Here is a 23,254-nt window from a genome sequence, read left to right on the forward strand (position 1 = left end):
CAAACACTGAATTATTTTAGACTCCCAAGAAACAATTCATGATGTTGAGAGATTTCATTCAGCTTCCAAGGCAAGATGTGATAGTATTTTTCCTTTTCCATTAAAAAAAAAAAAAATCCTCATCAATCTCTGGTTGTTGACAAATTATCATAAATTGACAAGAAATTTGCTTTTACTATGCTACTTTAATACTAAGATTTCTACAGTACTTTAGAATGTGAAAGCATTTTCATATGCTATCTCATTTTATCCACAAAATAACCCCAAAAAGTAGGCATCATTATTGTCTTACGTATAAGAAATCGTGGAAGGTCAATGATTTATCTCAGCCCACACGTGTGAGACGGAGGCAGTCAGGCCCTCTGCCTGAGGCTGCACATGCTGGATGGTCCACGGCTTCCAATGTGGGTGGTACTTCCTGGATTTGGACCTCAAACTCAGGTGTCCAACATCCCCGAGCAGACTCTTAAGGAAAGATGATCTGTACAAATAACTGGTTTTGGAAAGCTCATTCACTCCTCATTTTCACTAGCTCCAGCTGGGTTAAAATGGGTCCTCCTGGCATCTGCTCAATCAAAACGCACCCAGCGATACACAGGGAGAGTCACGCTCCGCACCAGTACTGCAGTGCGACCCTAAAATTACACTGGAAAAAAATCGTCCTGAGTTGGGGGAGTGCCTGAGGGGAGCCACGGCCACCAGACGTCCTGGAGCAGGACCTCTCGTGTCTCACATGCTGCTGACCTGTTGCTGTTAATCACCTTCACACCGCTTCGGGAGACAGGAAGCCCAGGGGTCACAGGAGAGATGCTCCACCTGGTCCACAGGGAGAGTCTGGGGCTGCGGGGGTGGGGCCGGTCTCCGTGCTGCTTAACGTATATGGCTTTACGTCACCAGCTCAAGCACGGTCACCTCCTTTTACTGGGATGATGATGATTAGTATAAACACCACCAATTTACTCAGTATATTATGAAAGCTGTTTTCTCATACACTGTTCTTGCCATCTCGCCATTTAGAAAATGTTAATTAAATAAATAAATAAAATCTTAAACCTGCCCTTGACTTAACACAGAACTACCACCCTTCCATCCCGTAGTTCTCAAACACTCTTTTCTGCCCTGGCAACACACAGTGGGTGGACATCTATGTAGCCTACGTTCTTCCCTAGGGAGACTGTGATTTAGATAATATCCCAGAAAATTAGAGAAGGCAGAAATGTAGTGAAAAGTACTGGGATAGAGGCACATAATAATAAAGCCACTGAAGAAAAAGGAAGAGAAAAAAAATTCTATCCTGTATTTTAGCACTGAACTTAATCATTTTTTAGACAATCGTTTTTTTCCAGTCTTTCATTATATAGGTAACATAACCAAGATGCAAAAGTATACTGTAAATGTATCAGCAAAAATGGTCTTATTTTATTATTAACAATATATAGAAATTACTGATTTTAATGTGTTAGTTGGGAAGTTTACTTACACTTTACTGCCTGCCTTTAATTGACTTATCACAATTGTTCCTTCTAACAGACACACTGGTGGCATTATTCTTGTTTGCGTGCAAGTTAGATGTGGATTTCTCCATCTTTCCTTCTCTGTATTCCTAATTAAAAACTTCCCCATGGGCAACATTTTAAAATACTGTTAAATCAGAGTAACAGGAAAATCACAATTCACAAGTACAATATAATAATTTGTGACACCACAGCTATTAACTCTAGCTCCTCACTCCATTTATTCACTCTTAGCTTCGGGACAGACAAGGTAAACACTGCAGCTATCCGCAACTTCTACCAACTTGGTTGTGACCCCATGCCTGTCTCTTTCACTCAAGAAAGTACCTTGGAAAACTTATAAGTCAACTGATGTTATAGAGGGATAAATCGGAATAAGCTCAAATTTATTTTTAAAAATAAATTGATAGGGGCTTCCCTGGTGGCGCAGTGGTTGAGAGTTCGCCTGCCGATGCAGGGGACACGGGTTCGTGCCCCAGTCCGGGAAGATCCCACATGCCGCGGAGCGGCTGGGCCCGTGAGCCATGGCCGCTGAGCCTGCGCATCCGGAGCCTGTGCTCCGCAATGGGAGAGGCCACAACAGTGAGAGGCCCGCGTACCACAAAAAAAAAAAAAAAAAAAAAATGGATAATTTCAAAAAGATACATGCACCCTTATGTTCACAGCAGCACTATCCACAATAGCCAAGACATGGAAGCAACCTAAATGTCCATCAACAGAGGAACGGATAAAGAAGATGTGGTATATTTATACAATGGAATATTACTCAGCCATAAAAAAAGAATGAAATAATGCCATTTGCAGCAACGTGGATGGACCTAGAGATTATCAAACTAAGTGAAGTAAGTCAGAAAGAGAAAGACAAATACCAAATCACTTATATGTGGAAGATAAAACACGACACAGGGACCTCCCTGGCAGTCTAGTGGTTAAAACTCTGTGCTTCTAATGCAGGAGACGGAGGTTCAATCTCCGGTTGAGGAAATAAGATCCCACATGCCATGCACAGTGTGGCCAAAAAGCACAAAAAAAAAAAATTAAAAAATAAAATAAAATATAACACAAATGAACTTATCTACAAAATAGAAACAGATTCACAGACATAGAGAATGGACCTGTGGTTGCCAAGGGGCAGGGGGTTGGGGGAGGGACAGAGTGGGAGGTTGGGGTCAGCAGATGTAAGCTGTTATATACAGAACAGATAAACAAGGTCCTACTGCACAGCAAAGGGAACTATATTCAATATCCTGTGATAAACCATAGTGGAAAAGAATATTAAAAAACAATGTATATCTATGCATAAGTGAATCACTCTGCTGTACAGCAGAAATTAACACAACCTTGTAAACCAATCATACTTCAATATAAAAAAAAGTAAATCAGATTTGTGGTTAATAGAGATAACCTTGAAAACAGATTGGGAAAGCTTGAGATTAGAGCCAGGAAGACCGGTGGAAATCAGAGGAAGTACAAGGTGAGGGTTATTCAGCGTTGGGGTCTGGCGGGTTGAAACCAGAGAAGGACAAAGGAGGCAGAGACACGAGGATGCAGGAGAAAGCCCCTTTGAAATGGGTAGGCCTAGGATCTGGGTTGGCTAGACAAGGGATCGGTAGTGGTCAGAGAGAATTTACAGGTTTGAGATGCTGGAAGTAGAGTGCCTACGGTGAGTCCAGCCACAGATGAAGGGTGGCGGAACACAGTCAGGAAGACGTGAATCTCTCTAGCTGAAGAAACCAAACATTCACTGAGTCATGACCACTGAGTCTAGTATACTGAAATTCCAGAGCACGACGGTCATGGCTGAGGTAAAAAGGCAGGCTGTGAGCCTGGCACTGAGTTCGCTGAGGAAGCTGAAGGAACATTCCAGAAGATAAGAAGGAAATAAGCAGAGAGCAGACACTTGAAAAGTGAAGGAAGCAAAAATGTTCTCAACAGGTAGCAGCAAGTAAGGACTGCACCCACTCTTCTTCTTGGCCGCTTGGAGGAAAGGGATTAGTCGCTTCGGTCACAGAGAGTTGAGAGGGAGATGGAGCTGCCATGGGGGGCGGTAGGGGGCAAAGCTAGTTAGCTGGAGGAGGGAGGTGTGACCAAGGAAACGTGCAACATCATGGTGCACACAGCACAATTCCACTGGCTTTTTCCAAACATCGTGTGACACAGCTGAGCTCGCAGTCACTAAAATTCCCAGGCTTTTTCACACATAAACTACTGTTTTGTCTGTCTGTTTTCCTTGTGTGTGGTTTATTCTGCCGCCCTAATTCACATCAAGAAATATTTATTGAATGGCCTGCCAAGTGCTAAGACTCTGAAATAGTCCTTGACCTCAGAGAGCACACAGTTTAGTTGTGGAGACAGATATGATAACCGACAATTATAAGAATATTTGGCAAGTCTAGTAATGGAAGTGAATACAAAGGTCAGAAGCTACCCAACATGTTTTATATTTATTCCCTAACAAAATCTCATTTTCAGCTCATTACTCTGAACAGTCTAGACAGTCTGTAATCTTGATTTTGTCATTTAACTATGGACCATTTGCCAGTATTTCAAATGTATTAAGTCTTAAGCAGTAGGAAGAGAGACTTTACTTAAATAATTTTTTAGAAGGTGAATGAGCCTTTAAGGTGAAATAAATGAGTGAAATTTTGATTGGCGAAACCTCAAAGGCCTTATATAATTCTGAGACTCCCATCTTAAACACATATATCACATTCACACAAAAATTCTTGAAGCCTTTAAGTACTCAATGTTTATGATTTGAAGGGGAATCATTTTTGTTGGTTTGTTTTGAGATATGGACCCTCACATTTTAAAACTATGGTGAGTCAAATAGTGATAGAATCTTCCAAGTAAAGACAAAAACATGAAAAAAAAGTCGTTTGTATACTGTGGTCCCAGTTTTAGAAAAAAATTAAAATAACAAAACAGAGCCTGTCTGTATATGCAAAGAAGAAACATCTAGATGATTCTACAGCAGACTGTTATTAAAGAGGCTGGCATTATGGGTGGCCCTCACTACTGCCATAAAGCTGTTCTTTAATCCTAAGTAGGTATTACTCTTGTCGTGAGGAGGAAAAATCTATGCAGACATCTTCAAAAGGGATAAGTACCTCCCATGACTAGTTTTAATGCACATTCATTCTTGAAGACTTACAGGTATCAACATCAGGCACCCATAGCTCAAAAGTACCCTCCCACCACCAAAGGGGACAGGGACCTCGCTGCTGGTCTTCCTTGTTTAGCCCAGCTTCTTAACAATGAAAAGACGTCTCCCTGGTGTTAATTACCCCTACAGTTTGGTTCTACCTCCCCTCATCTCGCCAACTATCCTCCCAATAACTTCCCTACACACCCTCCACTCTAGCCAGACTGGTCTTCTTGCCATCCCAGGAAGCCTTCTTTAAGTTTGGTCACTTCTGATACTCCTCCCACCTGGAATAGACTTCGATCTGCCCATAAAAAAATCCTACTCGCCCTTCAAGGCCCAGCCTGAGTCCCACCTCTTCCAAGAAGCCCTCCAGGATTCATCAATTCCTTCTCTTCTCCATGGCTGCAGCCAATAAAATCCAACTGCAAAATTTCTCACTTGTTATATTCTGCTCTTCTAATTAACTCTACGTATTTATTAACTTAAGCTCTAACTGTCAATCAACAATAAAATTTGGCTTTATTTTCCTTTGGAAGATTCCAGGGCCCCCAGACATGTAAGAATAGGTTTCATCTTCTCCACTCTGGCTCATTTATGCATGTGTGTTTCTGCTGCGACTCTCTGATGAAATGGCACAAAGGTTAAGGGCATAAGCTTTGGGTTCAGACAAGGTCCACCACATATATGTTTTATGACTTTGGGACTCATCATTTCAGTCTCAGTTTCCTTCTCTGTAAAATGAGACTAATAATAATTTGTAATTCTGATTCATCAGACATATTGAATCTGATGGCAAATTTAAGGCAGTCAGCCGAAGTAAATAAAAATTATGATTAATTTTACCACTTCAGAATTAAACCAAGAGACGACAGCCAAGAAACCTTATAATAACCCAGAATGGATGACTTTCAAACTGGTCATGGAGAAAAAAATAACTAGGAGTGCTAAAAATCAAGGACTCCGGGAAAGGTTGAGAAGGTCATCCTGTGTTGCCCGATGGGGCAATCACAACAGCTCTGGTGGAAGGCTCACAGCACATGAACGTAAGAGATGACATAGGAGGTGGCTTCCATGAGGCAGGTAAGAATATTTTGTGTCCCCGAGGAAGCTGGAGAGCGTAGCCCTGGAATGACTTCTCCAAGAGCAGTGTACAGGCAAATAAAACCTTAGCTGGGCCCTGTACTCTTAGCCAAACACCTCTTTTGGGTTGACCCTGACGACTATGAAACTACTTACAAAACAGAGGAGCACTCTGGCAGGAACACGTCCCTTCCTGGGCATAAACAGCAAGGGACTGACTTCAGTAAAAGGCAAGCAGACCCAACTTACCTGAACCTTTCACGTCAGTCTGGCCAGTCTTTATCTTGCCGTTTTTGATTAAGTACCACCACTGGAATTTTTCAATAGGATATTATTTAGGATTATGAATGAATTAAGAAAATGTGTACATCATTTGGACATGCTGGGCCACACCACCAAAACTCACATAATTTATTTTAAAAAATAAATAATAGCTGCTTCAAGAAGGTTATTTCTGGCAACTTCTCATCTCGGCTCTTAAAAACAATTCTTTTTCACATGGCCATCTTGCCTGGGACATACCCTCTGCTCCAGCAAAGCTGCCCCAGGATATCTACCTCTGAATCACGGCTCACACACACTAGTCCTCCCAGATCCAATACCCTTCCCTCTGCTTGTATAAAATCCTCTAGTGCAGAACAGTATTTGGAAGAGAGGAGAGGACCTATGAATCATAAGAAGTCTCAAAAGAGTTTAAGGGATTTTATATTCAATAAAATTGCACTAAAATATCTAGCTCTGGTTCCAGGGGAAAAAAAAAAATCAAGGTGGGCAATGATAAGACAAAAAAATTTCCTTTCGAAAAAAACCCGAGATAATTTTAGATGATTTGCCTAACAATTGAATATATTTTCTGCCAAAGAATAAAGTAAATTTCTTCTTCCTTTTAGATATTTCCCACAACTGAGGTTCTGGAGGACTTTAAGGTAACCTCCAACCAAGAAATGCAAAAGTCAGCTGCGGAATTATGAAGCAAATTCTGGTGTTGCTAGGAACTAGCTCTGAATGAGTTGGGTAGTATATGCTTGTACTTCTGAGGAACAAATGTTTTTCTTGGCATGGGAAGAGGGAGATGGGCGAGTTGACTGAGTTCCCAGGACATGGAAAGCTTATATTTGAAATGTTTTTCAATCCTTGGCACATGAAACTGTGGCGAATTCAGAAAGTCACAGAAATCTCAGGCAGGTGGGTTTCTTGGGAAGGGTCTATCACATGATATTCGACTACAGGGTAGTGATAATTTCGGAGGCTCCCTATTTGCTGATGAGGGCAAGGTCTATAATTTAACCGCTGAAGACTTTTGGATGTCTAATAGAAGATGCGGAATCATCTGTACCACTTTGCACCACTGGAGTTACAGAATTCTTAAGTCTTTATAGGAGAAATGCCACTCCTCATAATAAGCACTAAAATAAACTCTAGATCAGATTTTAATGTAGAAATTCTTAAGTCAAAAAAGGGAAGGTTAGTATTCTCTGGCCAGATAATTTTGAGACCAGCAGAACCTATTAAACAATAACGGCCAAGGGCTTCCCTGGTGGCACAGTGGTTAAGAATCCTCCTGCCAATGCAGGGGACACGGGTTCGAGCCCTGGTCCGGGAAGATCCCACATGCCGCGGAGCAACTAAGCTCGTGTGCCACAACTACTGAGCCTGCGCTCTAGAGCCTGCGGGCCACAATTACTGAGCCCACGTGCCACAACTACTGAAGCCTGTGCGCCTAGAGCCCATGCTCTGCAACAAGAGAAGCCACCGCAATGAGAAGCCCATGCAGCGCAACGAAGAGTAGCCCCCGCTCACCGCAACCAGAGAAAGCCCGCACACAGCAACAAAGACCCAACGCAGCCAAAAATAAATAAAAAATTAATTAATGACGGCCAAGCCACTGAAATTATGCCTTGTATCCCACGTGCTATAAACGACGTAGATCTTTGTATTTCACAATTATTCACTCAGGAGTCATTTTTAAAGAAACCACTCTTCTTTCTTTCACCCCAAGAGAAATCCGACTGCAACTGGAACCTGTGTGGAAGGGTCTGATGCCCTAGCAACTAACTGGATCCTCTTAAAGGTTGAATTTTATGTCTGACCTATTTAGAAATCTGAAAAGCTTCTCTTCAAAAAGGAGGCATCTCAGATCTTAATTTTTAAGTGTCAAGTATTGCTGCAGTCAAGGTTAAATGAATTGATAGTTTGGCGCCAGACTCAATACAATTCTTAGAGAAGATTTTCTTTCAAGCATAAGTGTAATTCACACAATAACAGTTTTAAAGCTCTACTTAATGCCCTACATTTCATATATGAAACAAAGAATATATTTAGGTCAAGTTATATTTTAAGTGACATCTAGAAATAGTCTATATGTTAAATATAAAGGTCTATAATGACATTTATTAAAGACAGGATTAATTTCATGGGTATTGCTGTAATTTTTCCCACCAGTCATGTATGGCAGGGTTCAGCAACATGCAATCCATGGGCCAAATCCAGCCTCCCCTGCTTTTGCACATAAAGTTTTATTGGAACACAGCCACGTCCATCTGTTTACATATTGTCTACGGCTGCTTTCACATTACAGTGGCACTGTTAACTGGTTCTACCAGAGACTCTATGGCCCACAAAGCTGAAAGTATTTTTGATCTGGCCCTTTACAGAAAAAGTGTGCCAATCCTTGATTTATGGCTTGTAGAAATTAACCACTACAAGTCTCCTCTAACCCATATATTATGTTAAAAGGCTGGTGGGCAAAATTTTCAGGGAGAGTAAAAGATTTTTACTAATCTATGAGTTTTGTGGGTCAGTTTCACTCTACAGCTTCTCCGAACTGGATTTAACAGCAACCAAACACTGTATGGTTTTTGTTTTGTTTTGTTTTGTTTTTTGCAGTACGCGGGCCTCTCACTGTTGCGGCCTCTCTTGTTGTGGAGCACAGGCTCCGGACGCGCAGGCTCAGCGGCCACGGCTCATGGGCCCAGCCGCTCCGCGGCATGTGGGATCTTCCCGGACCGGGGCACGAACCCGTGTCCCCTGCGTCGGCAGGCGGACTCTCAACCACTGCGCCACCAGGGAAGCCCACACTGTATGTTTTTTGACACAGACGCAGAGAACAAGCTAGTCCATTCCAGGGTCAAATGATTATGTGCGCTTGCTCCAAGGCGCTCTGCTACCAGGTAACCACACTGGTAATGCCCATCTCCCCAGTGCCACCACACTTCCTGTCTCCTCCTGAGTACTGGAAAGGCTTACACCCTGTCTCAAACTTCAGTTTCCCACTTCTGTACAGAAGGTCTCGTTATCCAGGGAACAATGATAAAGTTGGAAACACTCTTTGGTCAAGGAAGATCGTTTCCTCCTGGCAGACTGATGTGTCAGAAAGCTTCTCTTAGAGCAATCCCTAAGGTTTCATCTTTGGATCGTCTGTCTTTTGAACTTGCCTCTTAAATGGAAATGAAATTAACTTACCGCTGTACAGCTTGGTCCTGTGGAGTTAGTCAGACAGGCTAGGAGACTCGGTACAATTAACTGAACTGAAAACTGTGATGCCTCCAAGAAATCGTTGGTCAGTTACGAGAAGTCAGTATTTCATAAGTATCTACCTAACTATTCCCACTGGAAAATTAGGGGACAGAACCAACAGCATATCCAAAAGTACAAATGAACACCAAGAAGGTCATCAATCGACGAGAAATCAGAGTAGGGCTGGGGCTGGTACATGTCAGTCTTTAGAAGAAGTTAAACTCAGAGACTGGTAGACAGAAGCGGACAAGGAAGAAATCCTTCCAAGCTCCCAGCAGAGCTTCTTCAGATGCATGGAAGTGCAAATGAAGGCGGAAGATGCTGGGGACAGCAAGTACAGAGATGGCTGGAAACGTAAGTATTTGTCGGAGAGACCACTCAGGATGGAGAATGTGGGACTGAGTGGTGAACTCTGAATGCAACGCAGAGGACTTGGATTTTGACATGAGAAGTGCCTGTGGTTTTCTGATGAGAGATGCCTTGATAAAAATAGTGCTTATCAAATATTATTCTAGAGATTAGAACCGAGAAGCCAAATGAGAAGTTGTAACAGAAAATTCTTCTCTTAAAAAAAAAAAAAAAAAATCACAAAGCTCCTTACATTTTTCTACCAATTCATACTAGCAAAGACTTCTCTGCTGGGTGGGCTACAATGAGATCTATCTTACAAGGGGAAGGATTTCATGACCGAAAGTTCTTGGTGTTTTCCCTAGGCTGCCATAGGGCACAGACTGAAAAACTATCTAATTCTCACACACCTTATTTATTTTTTGCACCTGCTCTTCGTGTCCGATTTTTGTTTTAAGCGTACCACGCTAGCTACTTCCCTAAAACAGGCCATTCTGTACAGCATAACTGGACAGAGAGAAGAAATAAAATCAGCTATTCTTTAGGGGAAATTCGAGGGAGGAAAAAGATGGAACGTCACCAGTGGCCTGACTTCTTACTAAGGATAGAGCTGAATTTTAAATTACACATCCACTGCCCAGGCACTGTGGAGCTACTCAGGCCTAAACAAATCTCATAATGAAACGACACTGCTCTAGTTTCTTTCTTGTTTTATAGATGTACGTATATGTGTGTTTTTCTGTACTGAAAGCACAGACTCGGAGAAAGCCTGAAAAAACCCAGTCCTCTATTTTATACGGCAGAAAGAACCCAGTGAACACAAACACAGCAGAGCACTTCCTCTTGTTGACAACCTTACGATTTCCCCTTAATGCACTGTTTAGAACAGCAATTAAGTGTCATTTCCCATTATCTTATACACGGAATCAGCACTGCTTTTCTTTCCAACCGCCAATCATGAAGGACATATAGAGGATCCACGTGCTGGTGAGACATGTCAAGACTGATAGCCCAGAGCCTAAGAGCTCTGTTTATGTCCAGAACAGGTGTGAGGCCAGGCAGTGGGAGCGAAATCACCCCTCCACCTTCTCACATCTGCCTTCCCAGCCTCCCTCCCTCATAGGGCTCCCCTCTGCACTGCGAGGGAGAGCAGCTAGGGAAGAACCTTCCTGTTCAGCCCGTTTCCTTCTGCCGGAGAACGCTGGCTTGCCCGCAAGACTGCAAGCATTTGACCACTGCACACAGCAGCGAGCGTGTCCAGTCGTTTTATTCACATCCCGCACTAGGGGATCAGAAAGCCAAGGACACGCTGGTGATTTCCCTGGCTTTATAGATCTCTACTCCCCCCGAGACCTGCAACACATTTTCGGTTCTTGTGTTCAGAGCGCCCTGGCATCTGCAGTGTGGGAAACCTTAACTGAGGGCCAATGGCCCTACAGCTTCCCCCTATTAAAATGTGCAACTGGATTTCACATGCGTGTTTCAAACACCATTCAAGGCGTGATTTACAGGCTACTGTCTAGCCCCACAGCTGTTTTTTCGTCCCCCAGATGTAGCCACTTCTAGGAATCCACCACTCAGCTCCCTAGCAGACAGCCTTCCCATTTTCAACCTCTTCCATCATTCTTGGGCATCCAAAACCTTGCAAGACCTACATCAGAAGGATTCAAGAAAGTATCTTTTGAACGGACACACTATTAATTTTTCTTTCCACTCTATCCATTCATGAGAACAGCCCATTTGATGCCTTTTTTCTGTTTACCCCACCTTAAACCTTTGGGTTTACCTCACCCGAATTAAACAAATCACTGTGGACCCACTGACCCAGGTTATTTATATACATTAAAAACAGCACAGGTCCAATGAGTTCTGTGTAGGCCTCACTAACGAGTTGTCACCCAGAGCTTTCACATTCATTGTGTTCTTTCTTTAGAAGAAGAAAGGAAAACACTTTCATATGTTGCCAAATTACCTCCCTGGGGCTGAACAGACTATCGGTGTTATGCAGAGAGTTACTCAATATCATTATCATCATGTCTCTGCGACCACCCTCCTCCCAAGGTCCTAACCTAGTCTAGCTTCCAAGAACCTGAAATCAGCCCCAAAAAGGTTAGGCTTCAGGCTTAGGGCTGCGGTTAGTCCAATACCATGCTGATAATACCCTCTAAACATTTGATTTTAAGCTGCTGGGTGGCCAGAATGGCACTGTATCCATTTATGATTCTTCTGTGCGTTGCACACCTACTGGCAGAAAGTACAGACTCAGGAAGTTGACTGAACTCTTCTTCAGCCTACACAGAGGGAGGCAAGCCATGCAGTGAGTAGTCTGCGGGATTCCCTTGTCCTGAGACTAAGACCCACCTTCCAAGGGGGGCGGGGGGGGGGAGGACAAAGGGAAAAGAAGGTACAACATGGAGAGAAATGTCCCAGGAAAAGCCTTTGCTGGGAATGGTGTTTGGATGTATCAATTTCACCCAAATGGTTCCACAAGCACAGCTTCCATTTCAGATGAAAGCAATTCATTGACAATCATGTGAAACAAGACCTTACAATTTACATCAAATTCTATTTTGCCTTTTGTTGCAATATACCAATCTCTTACAAAGAACAGAATCTCAAGGTGCAAAGGGGACATCTTCTGTGGCCTTTCACATGTGCTCCCCCCATCTCCTCTCCACCCCTCACTCTGAGACTCTGAAGTTTTCCTGGAAAACAACAACAAACACAGGCTCAACTGCCACACAACAGCTGAGGAGACAGCGCGCTCGCTTCATTCATTACAACAAGCCTTCATTGTTAAACAGAAGTCCTTCAAGACAGGAATACCGGCAAGGAGTTATTGTGTCTAAGCTGGTGTTTACTGATATGCAAAGGAAAGGCCACCAAGTTCTACAACTCAGCAACGACAGCTTTTAATCCCAGGACTTACCTTTTCTTTTCCTCCCACTTGTCTTCGCCCAGACCTTGTGAATGAAGATTCCTCATTTACTCTTTTGCTATTTGGATAACCAGCCCACATGGACATGTTGGGCTGTCAGATCTTCAGGTTACCTGAGGATTCTATCTTTTTACACCCTTACATTAAAAACAACCCCAAATTCATACGTGTCATAAATGGTCTCAAAAACCAAAACTGCAATCAAAGGATGTAAAGTGCTGAATAACATGACCATTTATTAAATACCTACATGTGTCAGGTGTTGTGTTAGGCATTTTACACATGTACCTTTTCTCATTAATCTCTCAAGGCCATCATGAAGTAGGTATCATTATCCAATTTGTCATGTGAGTCTAGGAAGCTAAGATTGCCCAGGAAGACACAACTGGCATTGAGAGAAGTAAGATTCAAAGCCAAGCCTTTGTTCCAAAGAGCCCCTGAACTTTCTTGCCAGCCCACTAAGTTCCTCTCAAGGACCTAGTAGCAGACCTTGGGAAACAGTCCATTCCGTGACCTGGGAAGTATTCAGGCTAGGGGGTAGATAACTGGTTACCAGAGATGCCGCAGAAGGGATTCTAGCACGAGAGGCTCACGGAAGAGAGCAGCTCTCAGGTCTTCTACATCACTAAGACTCTCCAGACTCCCTCCTCTCCGAAGCACGAGATTCTGCAGTCATCTGAGGTGAGCTGAGTAATCAACACCCTTCTGTTTCTTGGGCGGATCGAAACAACAAGCCGTCCTTTGCTCGCTCTGCCACACCCGCCATCTCCCGCTCTCGTTCTCTCGCTCCTACAGCTTTAGTTACACTGCCAGCGAGGAGACCCCTTCCAGGGCTTCCCAGCTTTAGTCTGAAGCTTCCAAAAGTGGGCAGTTACACCCTCCTTCCAAATGACGCTTCCTCGACATCCTTCAGCCATTAACAGAAATCACTACGTTACCCCTAAATTCTCTTGTGACCCCATCAGACACATGCCCCCACCCACTCGCCCATTCCAGTCCCTCTGAATTCTGTCCTTAACGTACACATCTGGCACCCCGAACACTTCACAGCACACGTATTTTTTTAGGACAAGACAGGATATCAATAAGTAAAAAAGTCAACGAAGAAAGAAATCTGCCTGGTATTCGTCCTCCTCCTTGCTCACAACCACGGCGGAAGAATCCAACACGAACCCATCACACACGTGCTCTTTTCACAAGCAGCGGGCACACCAGTGCAGGGGCGTCTGGCCTCAGCACCAAACAGATGCTCACCGAGTTCACTTCACCCTCCAACTCCAATGTCTATACTGTTCCAACCTTTTCCCGTTTCTTCCTTCACTTGAACCGCCACGTTTTCGTGTCAGATTTTCCTCTAGAAAGAAGGATGGGCCGTTAACCCCAGCCCACCTCCCCCCACCCATGACTGATGGCGGCTCGGAAGCCCGGTTTTACCGTTGGAATCTTCCACTTCTTCGGTCGGGGTGGCTTTCTGGGAGGAGGAGTGGTGGGCGTGCGAGGAGAGGAGACTGACAATCCTCGGCCTGGGGAGGGTCAGGGCTTTTCCGTGGACCTTGAGGGAGTGTTCCTTCAGCTGGCTGATGGTCATGGTGGAAAAGGCGCACCAAGAACACTTGTAGGCGTGCTCACCTGGAGGGAGACGGTCGGCGGCAGGGGAGAGGGAGGGGACAGGGGACGAGGCGGGTGGGAGACAGAACAACAGGGTCAGTGACTCCAGAGAGCCCGTCCCAAGCTGCACGGTCTGAGGACCCTCCCAGACCAACCCCCTGCCCACTGCCACGACCACAGGGCTCCTGGAGGATCGGAACTCTTTTAGGAGCTCCGTCATCGAGTGACCTGGTCCCTTTGCCATCTCATGCGTTGTTTACAGGGATGAGCCTACGGTAGATTCCCCAGCAGAGCGTGAAACCAAATGTCTAGGTAGCTCCCTCGGCAAAGGCTTCCCGTCTGTCTCCCTCCCTCTCTGTACTACAAATGACGATGTCAGTTTTCATTCCAGCCTTCGTATCATGCACAGAAAATAATACACTCCATCCTTATTCCAAGGGTCGATCGGTGGCTTTCCGAGCACGAAGTCACTCAGTGCAAACTGCTGTGCTATCCTCATAATTTACTTCCTTGCTGACTCTAGGCCTCCTGGATTCCATACATCCTACCTGTGGGGTTTTTTGGGACCAGTTCACGAACCTCAGCACAAAACTCCATTTCCCTATCTGATCAATAGCACAGAAATGGGTGAAAGTCATTTCTTTAACTGAGAGAGGTGTGTTTATATATATAAACGTGTGTCTGCATTTAGCTCCAATATTTTTCAATAAAAAGGACATGTAAGTAAAAATAAGTATTTTTCTTTCGTTAATTTTTATTGGAGTATAGTTGATTTACACTGTTGTGTTAGTTCCTGCTGTACAGCAAAGTGAGTCAGTTAAACATATACATGTACGAACTCTCTTTTAGATGCTTTTCCCATATAGGCCATCACCGAGTAGCGAGTAGAGTTCCCTGTACAATACCTATACAGTAGGCTCTTATTAGTTGTCTATTTTATACATAGTAGTGTGTATATTTCAATCCCAATCTCCCGATTTATCCCTCCCTCCCCCTCCCGCCCCCTTGGTAACCATAAGTTTGTTTTCTACAAAGTATTGTCCTTTTAATTGTTTTTATACCACTGAAATACAGCACAGATCACTATGATCAAGTTAAATGAGAGTATGATTTATCTTTGCCCTAAGTCAGCTTTTACATGAATTGCAATTTAAGAAGGGTGTGAAATGGGCATCCTTATGTCGCTGGACAGACAAACTCTGGTACGATCAACTCGGAAAGCAATTTTGCTTTTTATAACAATAAGCTTAGAAAGTTCATGCCTGCTACTCAATAATTCCACTTCTGAGAATTTATATTAAGGAAATACCCTTGAATACTTAGAAATCTCTGTTTAGAAATATACATTATTTATGCTTGAAAAAGGGGCAAAACAACCTAAATTTCCAACCACTGGGAAGTGATTAAGTAAATGTGGGTATATCTTCTTGATAAATTACTACTCATGAAAATAAATTCTCCAAGAGTTGGCAATTCATAGAAAACTAAAATACTGAAACTCAGAAAAATAAACAGAAAAGCATAATACATTTTAGATTAAATTATAATCATGACTATGGAAAATAATTATAGAGGAAATGGTTGAAAGGAAATATTATCAAATATTAACAACAGTGGTCTTCAGATAATAAGATTATGAATGCCTTGACTGTATTTCTTCTTTCATTTTCAATTTTTTTCTAATGAACATGTATTTTTAAAATTTATTTTCAAGTGAAACTTAAAAACCAGAGAAGAGGGAAAGGAAGGAGAGGAATAAGAGAAGAAAGGATTGTTAGTAACGAAGGTTTTGTGGACCAGTGAATATGAACTGAGGACAGCGCTGATGTGCTATAGACAAATGCTCACTAAAGCAGAGCGAGAATGAGCTAGTAAACCTCCACCCTTTTTTTTTTTTTTGCATGTGGGATCTTCCCAGACCAGGGCACAAACCCACGTCCCCTGCATCGGCAGGCGGACTCCCAACCACTGCGCCACCAGGGAAGCCCTAAACCTCCACTCTTGCTTTTACCCTGCTGAGATGGTTACTTTCCTGCCACCCCGAAAATTACTAAGTGGTTTCATGTGAAGTGAGACCAGCATCTGAAGTCCCGCATTCATGCCTCCTTTTCACCACTGATGACCCCCAAAGTGTGCATTTCCAAGAAAGCCTTGAAGAGACCCACACAAAACCTTGAATGAGGCAACATACTATAGCCCAAAGCAGAAGAGAAGCACAAAGAAGTCAGAGGACCCAAACGAGAACACCAGTCAATTCCACACCCCTCAGACCATGACCTGTTAGCTACAGGATAATGCTGGGTATGAATAATGGTGTTTACTGAAATAATAAATATATGTCATATTGTACACTACTGCTCTCCTTATTCCATTTCTCAGTTTTTCAGTGCAAACCTGGCTATATGAACCTTGGTGGGTGGTTATAAGTAGCATAACCTGAGAGAGAACTCAAATCCAGGTATCTGGTTAGTACACACTTTTACCCTATAAAATAAAATAAAACACTCCATCTAGAACAGACGAGTCAAGAGTCTTCTGGAAAATGATTTGGCTTTCTCCAAGCCAAGCCACTCTCTGTAGCTAAGACCAAGTCATAGACACCAACGGTTCAAGGTGTGTGTACAACTGGATTACGATGCTCCCACCCTCTCTCTCTGGATGCTTCCTTCCTGCAAACCAGCGAGCACAGAAGACCAGTCTGCTTGGTCAGCTCCAAGAATATACACTTCAGCTCAACGCCCTGGAGTCCGTGTGTAGCCTGTGGCACTTTTTTAAAGTCTTTCCCACAGGCCAAATCACTTACCCAACTCCCACTGGTAAAGTGTTTTTGACAAGGCTGAGATCTATGGGGAAAACTCCCCAGGACAGTGTCCCGAGTGAATAATTTACAATATACACCAGTTAGAAAAGAGTGGTTTGAACCCCGAAGCCTCTTACTCCATGGACTTTAGTAAAATGTTCTGGAAGATATAAAAATACTAACAGATAGACAAGAGCCCATATAGCTAATCTGCCATCCCCTCCCCCACCCCCAGTGGGCTTAAGGCATCCTGAAGGCTTCCGTAGTTTTACTCCATTAAGCCAGTTCAACGGGACCCAACCTTCAGGAAACAGTAGAGACATGGCTGTATTTCCACAGGGGATGAGGACACGACAAAAGTGAAGGACTCGGGTTCTGGGCAGTTAATAAGAAGCTAATAAGGGAAGGGAAGCTAATAAGGGAAGGGAAGCAAATAAATGAGACAGAAGAATTCTAGTTGATTGAAAAATTTTAAACTAGAATTCAACTAGAATTCTAAACACCTTAGCTGAGGAAACTCAGCAGGGAGACGGGATCTCTAGAAGAATCTCTGACAGTATCGCTAGCTATTCTAAAGCTATTGGTTTCCCAATTTTCCTTTGCTTGTTGTAAGTTCCTCAAAGGCTGACAACACCTCTGAGAGGGCCACAGGCTGCTGCGGAGTCGGGCTCCTCAGAGGACTGGGGACATCCTGGGAGGAGGCCGCCCAGACCCTGCCACACTGCCTTTCTTACTCATGCCTCTTTCCTCTCTTCGTTGAGTTCTGATTAGCCACCTGTGGGCATCCTCCATCACATGCCAAGTAGAAAAGAGCAGAAGAGAGAGGGAGGCAGCATCCTGTGAGTGACAAGGATGTAGGCTTTTGTTCTGGAGTCAAATTCTTAGTGAATGGGCTCTGTGGCCTTGAGCAGGACACTGGGTTTTGAGTCTCTGTGGCTTCATCCGACACTGAGGGTGACAACATCTACCCTTTGGGACTGCCTTGAAGATTAAATGAGATGATGAACATACCAGGCTTATTAGTACAGAGACTGGTGCGTAAGGGATGTTCATGAGACGAGCATGATGAGATGGGATGATAGAGTGATGGAGATCAACACAACTCCTGGACACTCATGACCCAAGGTCATTTCTTATCTGGGATGTGGAAATGCATCTAAGGGCATCTCATGAGAAATCTCACACATCCTGAGGTCTCTGTGTCCCTTTGAACGTCCCCAAGATTATCACTTTATTTTAGTTGGAAATTATCTTCAGGAGATGTACCAATTCTTGCATTTCCATTAGAAAGTCCAGGTAATTTAGAAATTTCTCTAGAAAACAGAACCTGTGAGTAGCAAGAATCTGTCAGTAGGTATGTGTTAGCTGCACGAATCAACTATGACATGCGTGACATGGTACTTGGTATTATTTTGCCTTTGGGCCATTCTTTTATTTTTTTAATTAGATCAAAATAAAACTGAATACACAACCATCTCAAGAGAACCTTATTCTCATGTGTATGGAGCAAGAGACTTAAAAATTTCACTCACTGAAGACTATTAAATTTCAAACTCAGGGAACCAGTGCACCGCGAACACCAACTCACCAGCATGAGCTTTGAGGATGTGTGTCTTCAGCCGGCTGTTGTAGGAGGACTTGAAGGAGCAGAGCTTGCATCGGAATGGTTTATGGTGTCCGTGGTGGGTTTGCATATGGCGATCCAAACTTGATGCAGAAGAAGAGAAAAGGAAATGACAATATTAAAAATTGCATCCAACATTTTCTCATTGCCCTTTTCCAGAAATCCCATTTCTAAGCGGTTCAAAGTCATTTTGTTACTTTCCAAGGATGGTGCTTACAGGAGGGAAAAAACAAACAAACGCAAACTGGCAAGAGTTGGAGAAGCTAAAGGAAAGAAGAGATCAAAATTTTTTTTGGCTTGAGAGACATGGCAATGGAAACAGGTCTTGGTAGACTTATTTTCCCTTCTCTAAAGCACTGTGAAGTAGAAGAGGGCATCTAAAAGGAAAAGGTAAAATATGGACAAATTTAAGTTTTCTGAAAAGTCAATGAGGTGCCTATCAAAGAGTCCTTGAACTTATACCATAAAAAAAAAAAAAGGGAATTAGAGAAATTTTGCATGTAAAAAAGGCTGACTTCCTTCTTAAACCTTAATTCCGCTATGAACACTTGAGCAGGGCACTTGCAATGGGCTATTTTCAAGGTCTTTCTAAATATGGAGGTCCACTGCAGGTGTGTTTACAGGAAATCATGTGATCCAAAGGCTGGCCATGCCTTCTGATAAAACCATGTTTGCTGTACATCGTATCCCAGAAGCAACTTATAAAGAAATGATTTAATTATAATTTCCCAGTATTTCATAATAATTACTACTCTAAAAAAATAATAAATCTACCAAACGAGGTGTGGGAAGATGTTCTAATTGAATTTGTATCAATGCCCCGGAGAACTAGATTCCATTCTAAATAACTCATATGGGAACAGTACTGCTTACCATTTAAATATATAATGTTCTCCCAAGCCCCAAAGCAGCCCTTTCCACACTGCCTAAGGACACCTCCCGCTGAATGTCCTTCAGCTATCTTAAACTCAACCAGCCTGAAACAAACGCGTCAGTTTTTTAAAATCCCAAACAAATTCTCTTCTTCATTCCCTTCTTTGTAGAAAGAACACTTCCAAGCTGTCAGTCAACCGGCCTGGAAACCTCCGTGCCATTTGTACTGTACTCTGTCCCTCTTCCCCTCCAGTAAGCCAATTTTCCCAAGACATGAAGATCCTCCTTCCCTCAACTGTTCCCAAAGTTCCATTCTAACTTCGTGGATCAGCTACTATCACTGCCTCCTAATTGGTCTCCCCCATCTTTTTTCCAACTCAGAAGCACAAGCGATGGAGTCAGACTGCCTGAGATCAAATGCTAGCTATTACTCATAAGCCGAGTGGCCTTGGGCAAGTTCCATAACCCCTCTACATCAAAAGGCCTCACTTCCCTTATCCAGGAAAGGGAGATGATAATGGGACCATATCTCATAGGGCTGTTCTGAGAATAAAATGAGATAATACTTGAAGGCACGTAGCACAGTGCCTGGCACACAGTGAGGCTCAAAAATGTTAGTGATTAAGATGCCTTTACTCGTTTCAGAGTCTTCCTTTTACCAGTAATGTATATTACAAAGCACTAATTCTGCATTCAAAGACCCCCCAAATGCAGTCTCCACTCAGGTATTCAGACTTTACCTTCTACTATTCCTTTACATATCACTTAAAAATTAGTCCAACTGGACCGCCAACTGGTCCCTCCTAAGCATCGATCTCTTCCTCAGGGCCCTACTCTCTCATCGTTTCCTCCACATTGCATGTTCTTTCCAAACTTGGCAGGTCCTGTCTTCCTACTTTAAGACTTGGCTCCAGTGCTCCCTGTTCCATAAAACCTTCCCGATTCTTCCAAAGTAGATGTACCATCTCCCTTCTTTGAAACTTCACTGCATTTTATTGATACATTTTTTTTTAAAGACATGTGCCTTGTTTTGCCAAGTCATTTGCGTGCTTGCTTTACTTACAACCCGACTAGACCCTAAGTTCCCTGAGATCGCCGACCATGTCCTATTCATCTTTATATTCCCCCAAAGCCTCAACAACAGGGCATATTCATTTATTCACAACGATTTATTGAGGTTGTGTGTGTCAGAAAACGTTGAGAGTTGCTGTCCGACAAATACTTATCGAACGGATGAGAACTACACAAGTTTGAGGCCAGGGCATGAATCTGATGACAAAGATTGGATACTAGGCTCTGTATAATCATAAAAGAGTTTGCAACCCATCCTAACCTCTGTGGAAGCATCACCTCTTCCTGCCTTTCAACAGACACTAACTAGCACTTTATCTTTTTTAAGAAGCAAACAGCCCATCACTTATTTTCAATTATGATAAAAATAAACAGCGTGTCAGTCTCACCATCAGTCACCTTCATCCAAGACTGTAGAACACGTTATTGAAAAATTTCTCTCTCATGCAGTTGCGAGAGAAAGGCAACAAAAGGTTGTTTCTTCTCAGAACCATCCCTCTTCCTATCGCCCCGAAAAGCCTCACACAAAAACCCAAGTTTTCAATTTCAAAGCTGTGCCAGGTAGCAGGAAGCTCCGTCTCCTCAACCCACCCTGCGCCTCAAGCATCTCTCTGGCATCGATAAACTTCTTTACCATTCCAGGTCTTTTTTAAAATGCCAAGCAATGACCCTTTGGTCATATGGGTTAAAAAGTCCTAATTTTACCTCCTTAGCTGCTTAAAATTTCCCAAATGGAACTTTACTTCCTCAAATGATGACTAGGTTCTGGATGAATGTTCGACAGATGCACCAGTAAACGCATCTACTCTCTGGTCTTGCCTTGTGTAAGTCAGAGCAACACCTCCAAAATTATCATTTAAGAAAATGCCCAATTTAGAAAACTCTAATTCAAAGAGATACATGCATCCCAATGTTCATAGCAGCACTATTTACAATAGCCCGGACATGGAAGCAACCTAAGTGTCGATCGACAGATGAATGGATAAAGAAGATGTGGCACATATACACAATGGAATATCACTAGGTCATAAAAAAGAATGAAATAATGTCATTTGCTGCAACAGGGATGCAACTAGAGATGATCATACTTAGTGAAGTAAGTCAGACACAGAAAGACAAACACCATATGATATCACTTGCATGTGGAATCTAAAAAAAATGATACAGATGCACTTATTTACAAAACGGAAATAGACTTACAGACATAGAAAACAAACTTACGGTTACCAAAGGGGATAGCGGGGGCCAGGGAGACCAAATTAGGAGTTTGGGATTAACAGATACACACTACTTCACGGGTCCCCCAAGCAGGCCGCACAGCAGAAAGTGAGCGGCGGGGGAGCGAGTGAAGCGAGCTTTATCCGCCGCTCCCCATCGCTCACATTACCGTCTGAACCGACCCCCCTGCCCCGTGGAAAAAACCGTCTTCCAAGAAACTGGTCCCTGGTGCCAAAAAGGTTGGGGACCACTGCACGACTTTATATAAAATAGGTAAACAACAAGGACCTACCGTACAGCACAGGGAACTATACTCGATATTTTGTAATAACCTGTAACGGAAAAGAGTCTGAAAAAGAATGTGTGTATGTATTGTGTTTGTGTGTGTGTGTGTGTGTGTGTGTGTGCGCGCGTGTGTATAACTGAATCACTCTGCCGTACGCTTAAAACTAACACAACCTTGTAAATTAACTATACTTCAATTTTTTTTCTAAATGCCCGATTTCGCCAAATCTGATGTCAGGCAAACAATCTCCTGTTCTCAGCCCCATTTGACAGGTGGGGCGACAGAGGCTCAAGGTAACACAGCCAACTGAACGGCAGGCCTGAACCATGAGCGGGGCCTTCAGATGCCTCCAAGCGCTCCCGCCTTCCACCTCCTCCAGTTACCACTTGCACCCACTCGGTGAACACTTACTTGTGCCTGAAAGCAGAAACAAAGGAGCAATACTGGCAGCTGTACTTGTCCTCGCGGGTAAACATGGCCAGGGCCAGATGGCTCCTCTCATGAGAACGCAGCCCCTGCATGGACATCAGGACTCTGTCACATTGACTACAATGGTATCCCCCCGGCCGGGTTTCATCCTCCAACATTCCATCAAGCAAGCAGTGTTCACCATCCACCCGGTCCGCCAGGGCGCCACTGGCATCTTTGGCTGCTTCCAGTCCATCCAGGAACAAGTGGGAAGGGTCTTCAGCCTCCTGCTAAGAGAACCACACACACACACATGCCCCACCAACAAAATAAATATCCATCATCATTGCTCCCAGCTCTCCTCCTCTCCCTTCATTCTCCCAAACTCCTGTTAAGCATTTCCTGTTCAGGCTTCCTCCCCTGCCTCTCCAGCTCCCCCTAGAGGGAGGGCAAACCCAACTGCCATCCTTCATGCAGTGGTGGTGACGTGAGGGCAACATATCCGGACACAGGTTGCTACTGTCTGGGAAAGCTGAGGGAGCGGCTCTCCCACTTTGAAGACAGTTCACTCACTTACCTTCTATCTTAAAGAGAAAATTCAAATTGGGATCCTACCGAAACTGATATAACGCAGGTTAGGGTTATGGCTCACAGAAAGGAAGAGAGGAAGGAAGGGGAAAAAGGAGAATGGTGCGGTATGGGCACTTGGGAGCCTTGGAGCACCCTCGGGAAATGAAGGAAACTGGAAGATCCAGCTCTCTGCCACCACGCTCATCCCCATCTCACAGGCGGTGACATCACCCCTTGACCGAAGGTTGCTGT

The 23,254-nt window shown here is 43.6% G+C and overlaps 1 protein-coding gene across 5 annotated transcripts in view; it reads right to left on the minus strand.

Moving 5' to 3' along the window:
* Positions 1-23,254, minus strand: part of ZNF462 (zinc finger protein 462) — a 142,163-nt gene that overhangs the window by 53,997 nt on the left and 64,912 nt on the right. For 4 of the 5 annotated variants that reach the window (XM_060014374.1, XM_060014375.1, XM_060014376.1 and 1 more), the window contains 3 exons: positions 22,436-22,719; positions 18,541-18,659; positions 13,979-14,173 (listed from right to left, as the gene is read on the minus strand). In XM_060014374.1, coding sequence (XP_059870357.1) covers positions 13,979-14,173; positions 18,541-18,659; positions 22,436-22,719 — 598 coding nt within the window. The remainder of the gene's footprint in view (positions 1-13,978; positions 14,174-18,540; positions 18,660-22,435; positions 22,720-23,254) is intronic. The other variant, XM_060014377.1, reaches the window with a different exon arrangement.

This window comes from Delphinus delphis, chromosome 6 (genome assembly GCF_949987515.2).
Source record: "Delphinus delphis chromosome 6, mDelDel1.2, whole genome shotgun sequence".
NCBI classification, from domain to species: Eukaryota; Metazoa; Chordata; class Mammalia; order Artiodactyla; family Delphinidae; genus Delphinus; species Delphinus delphis.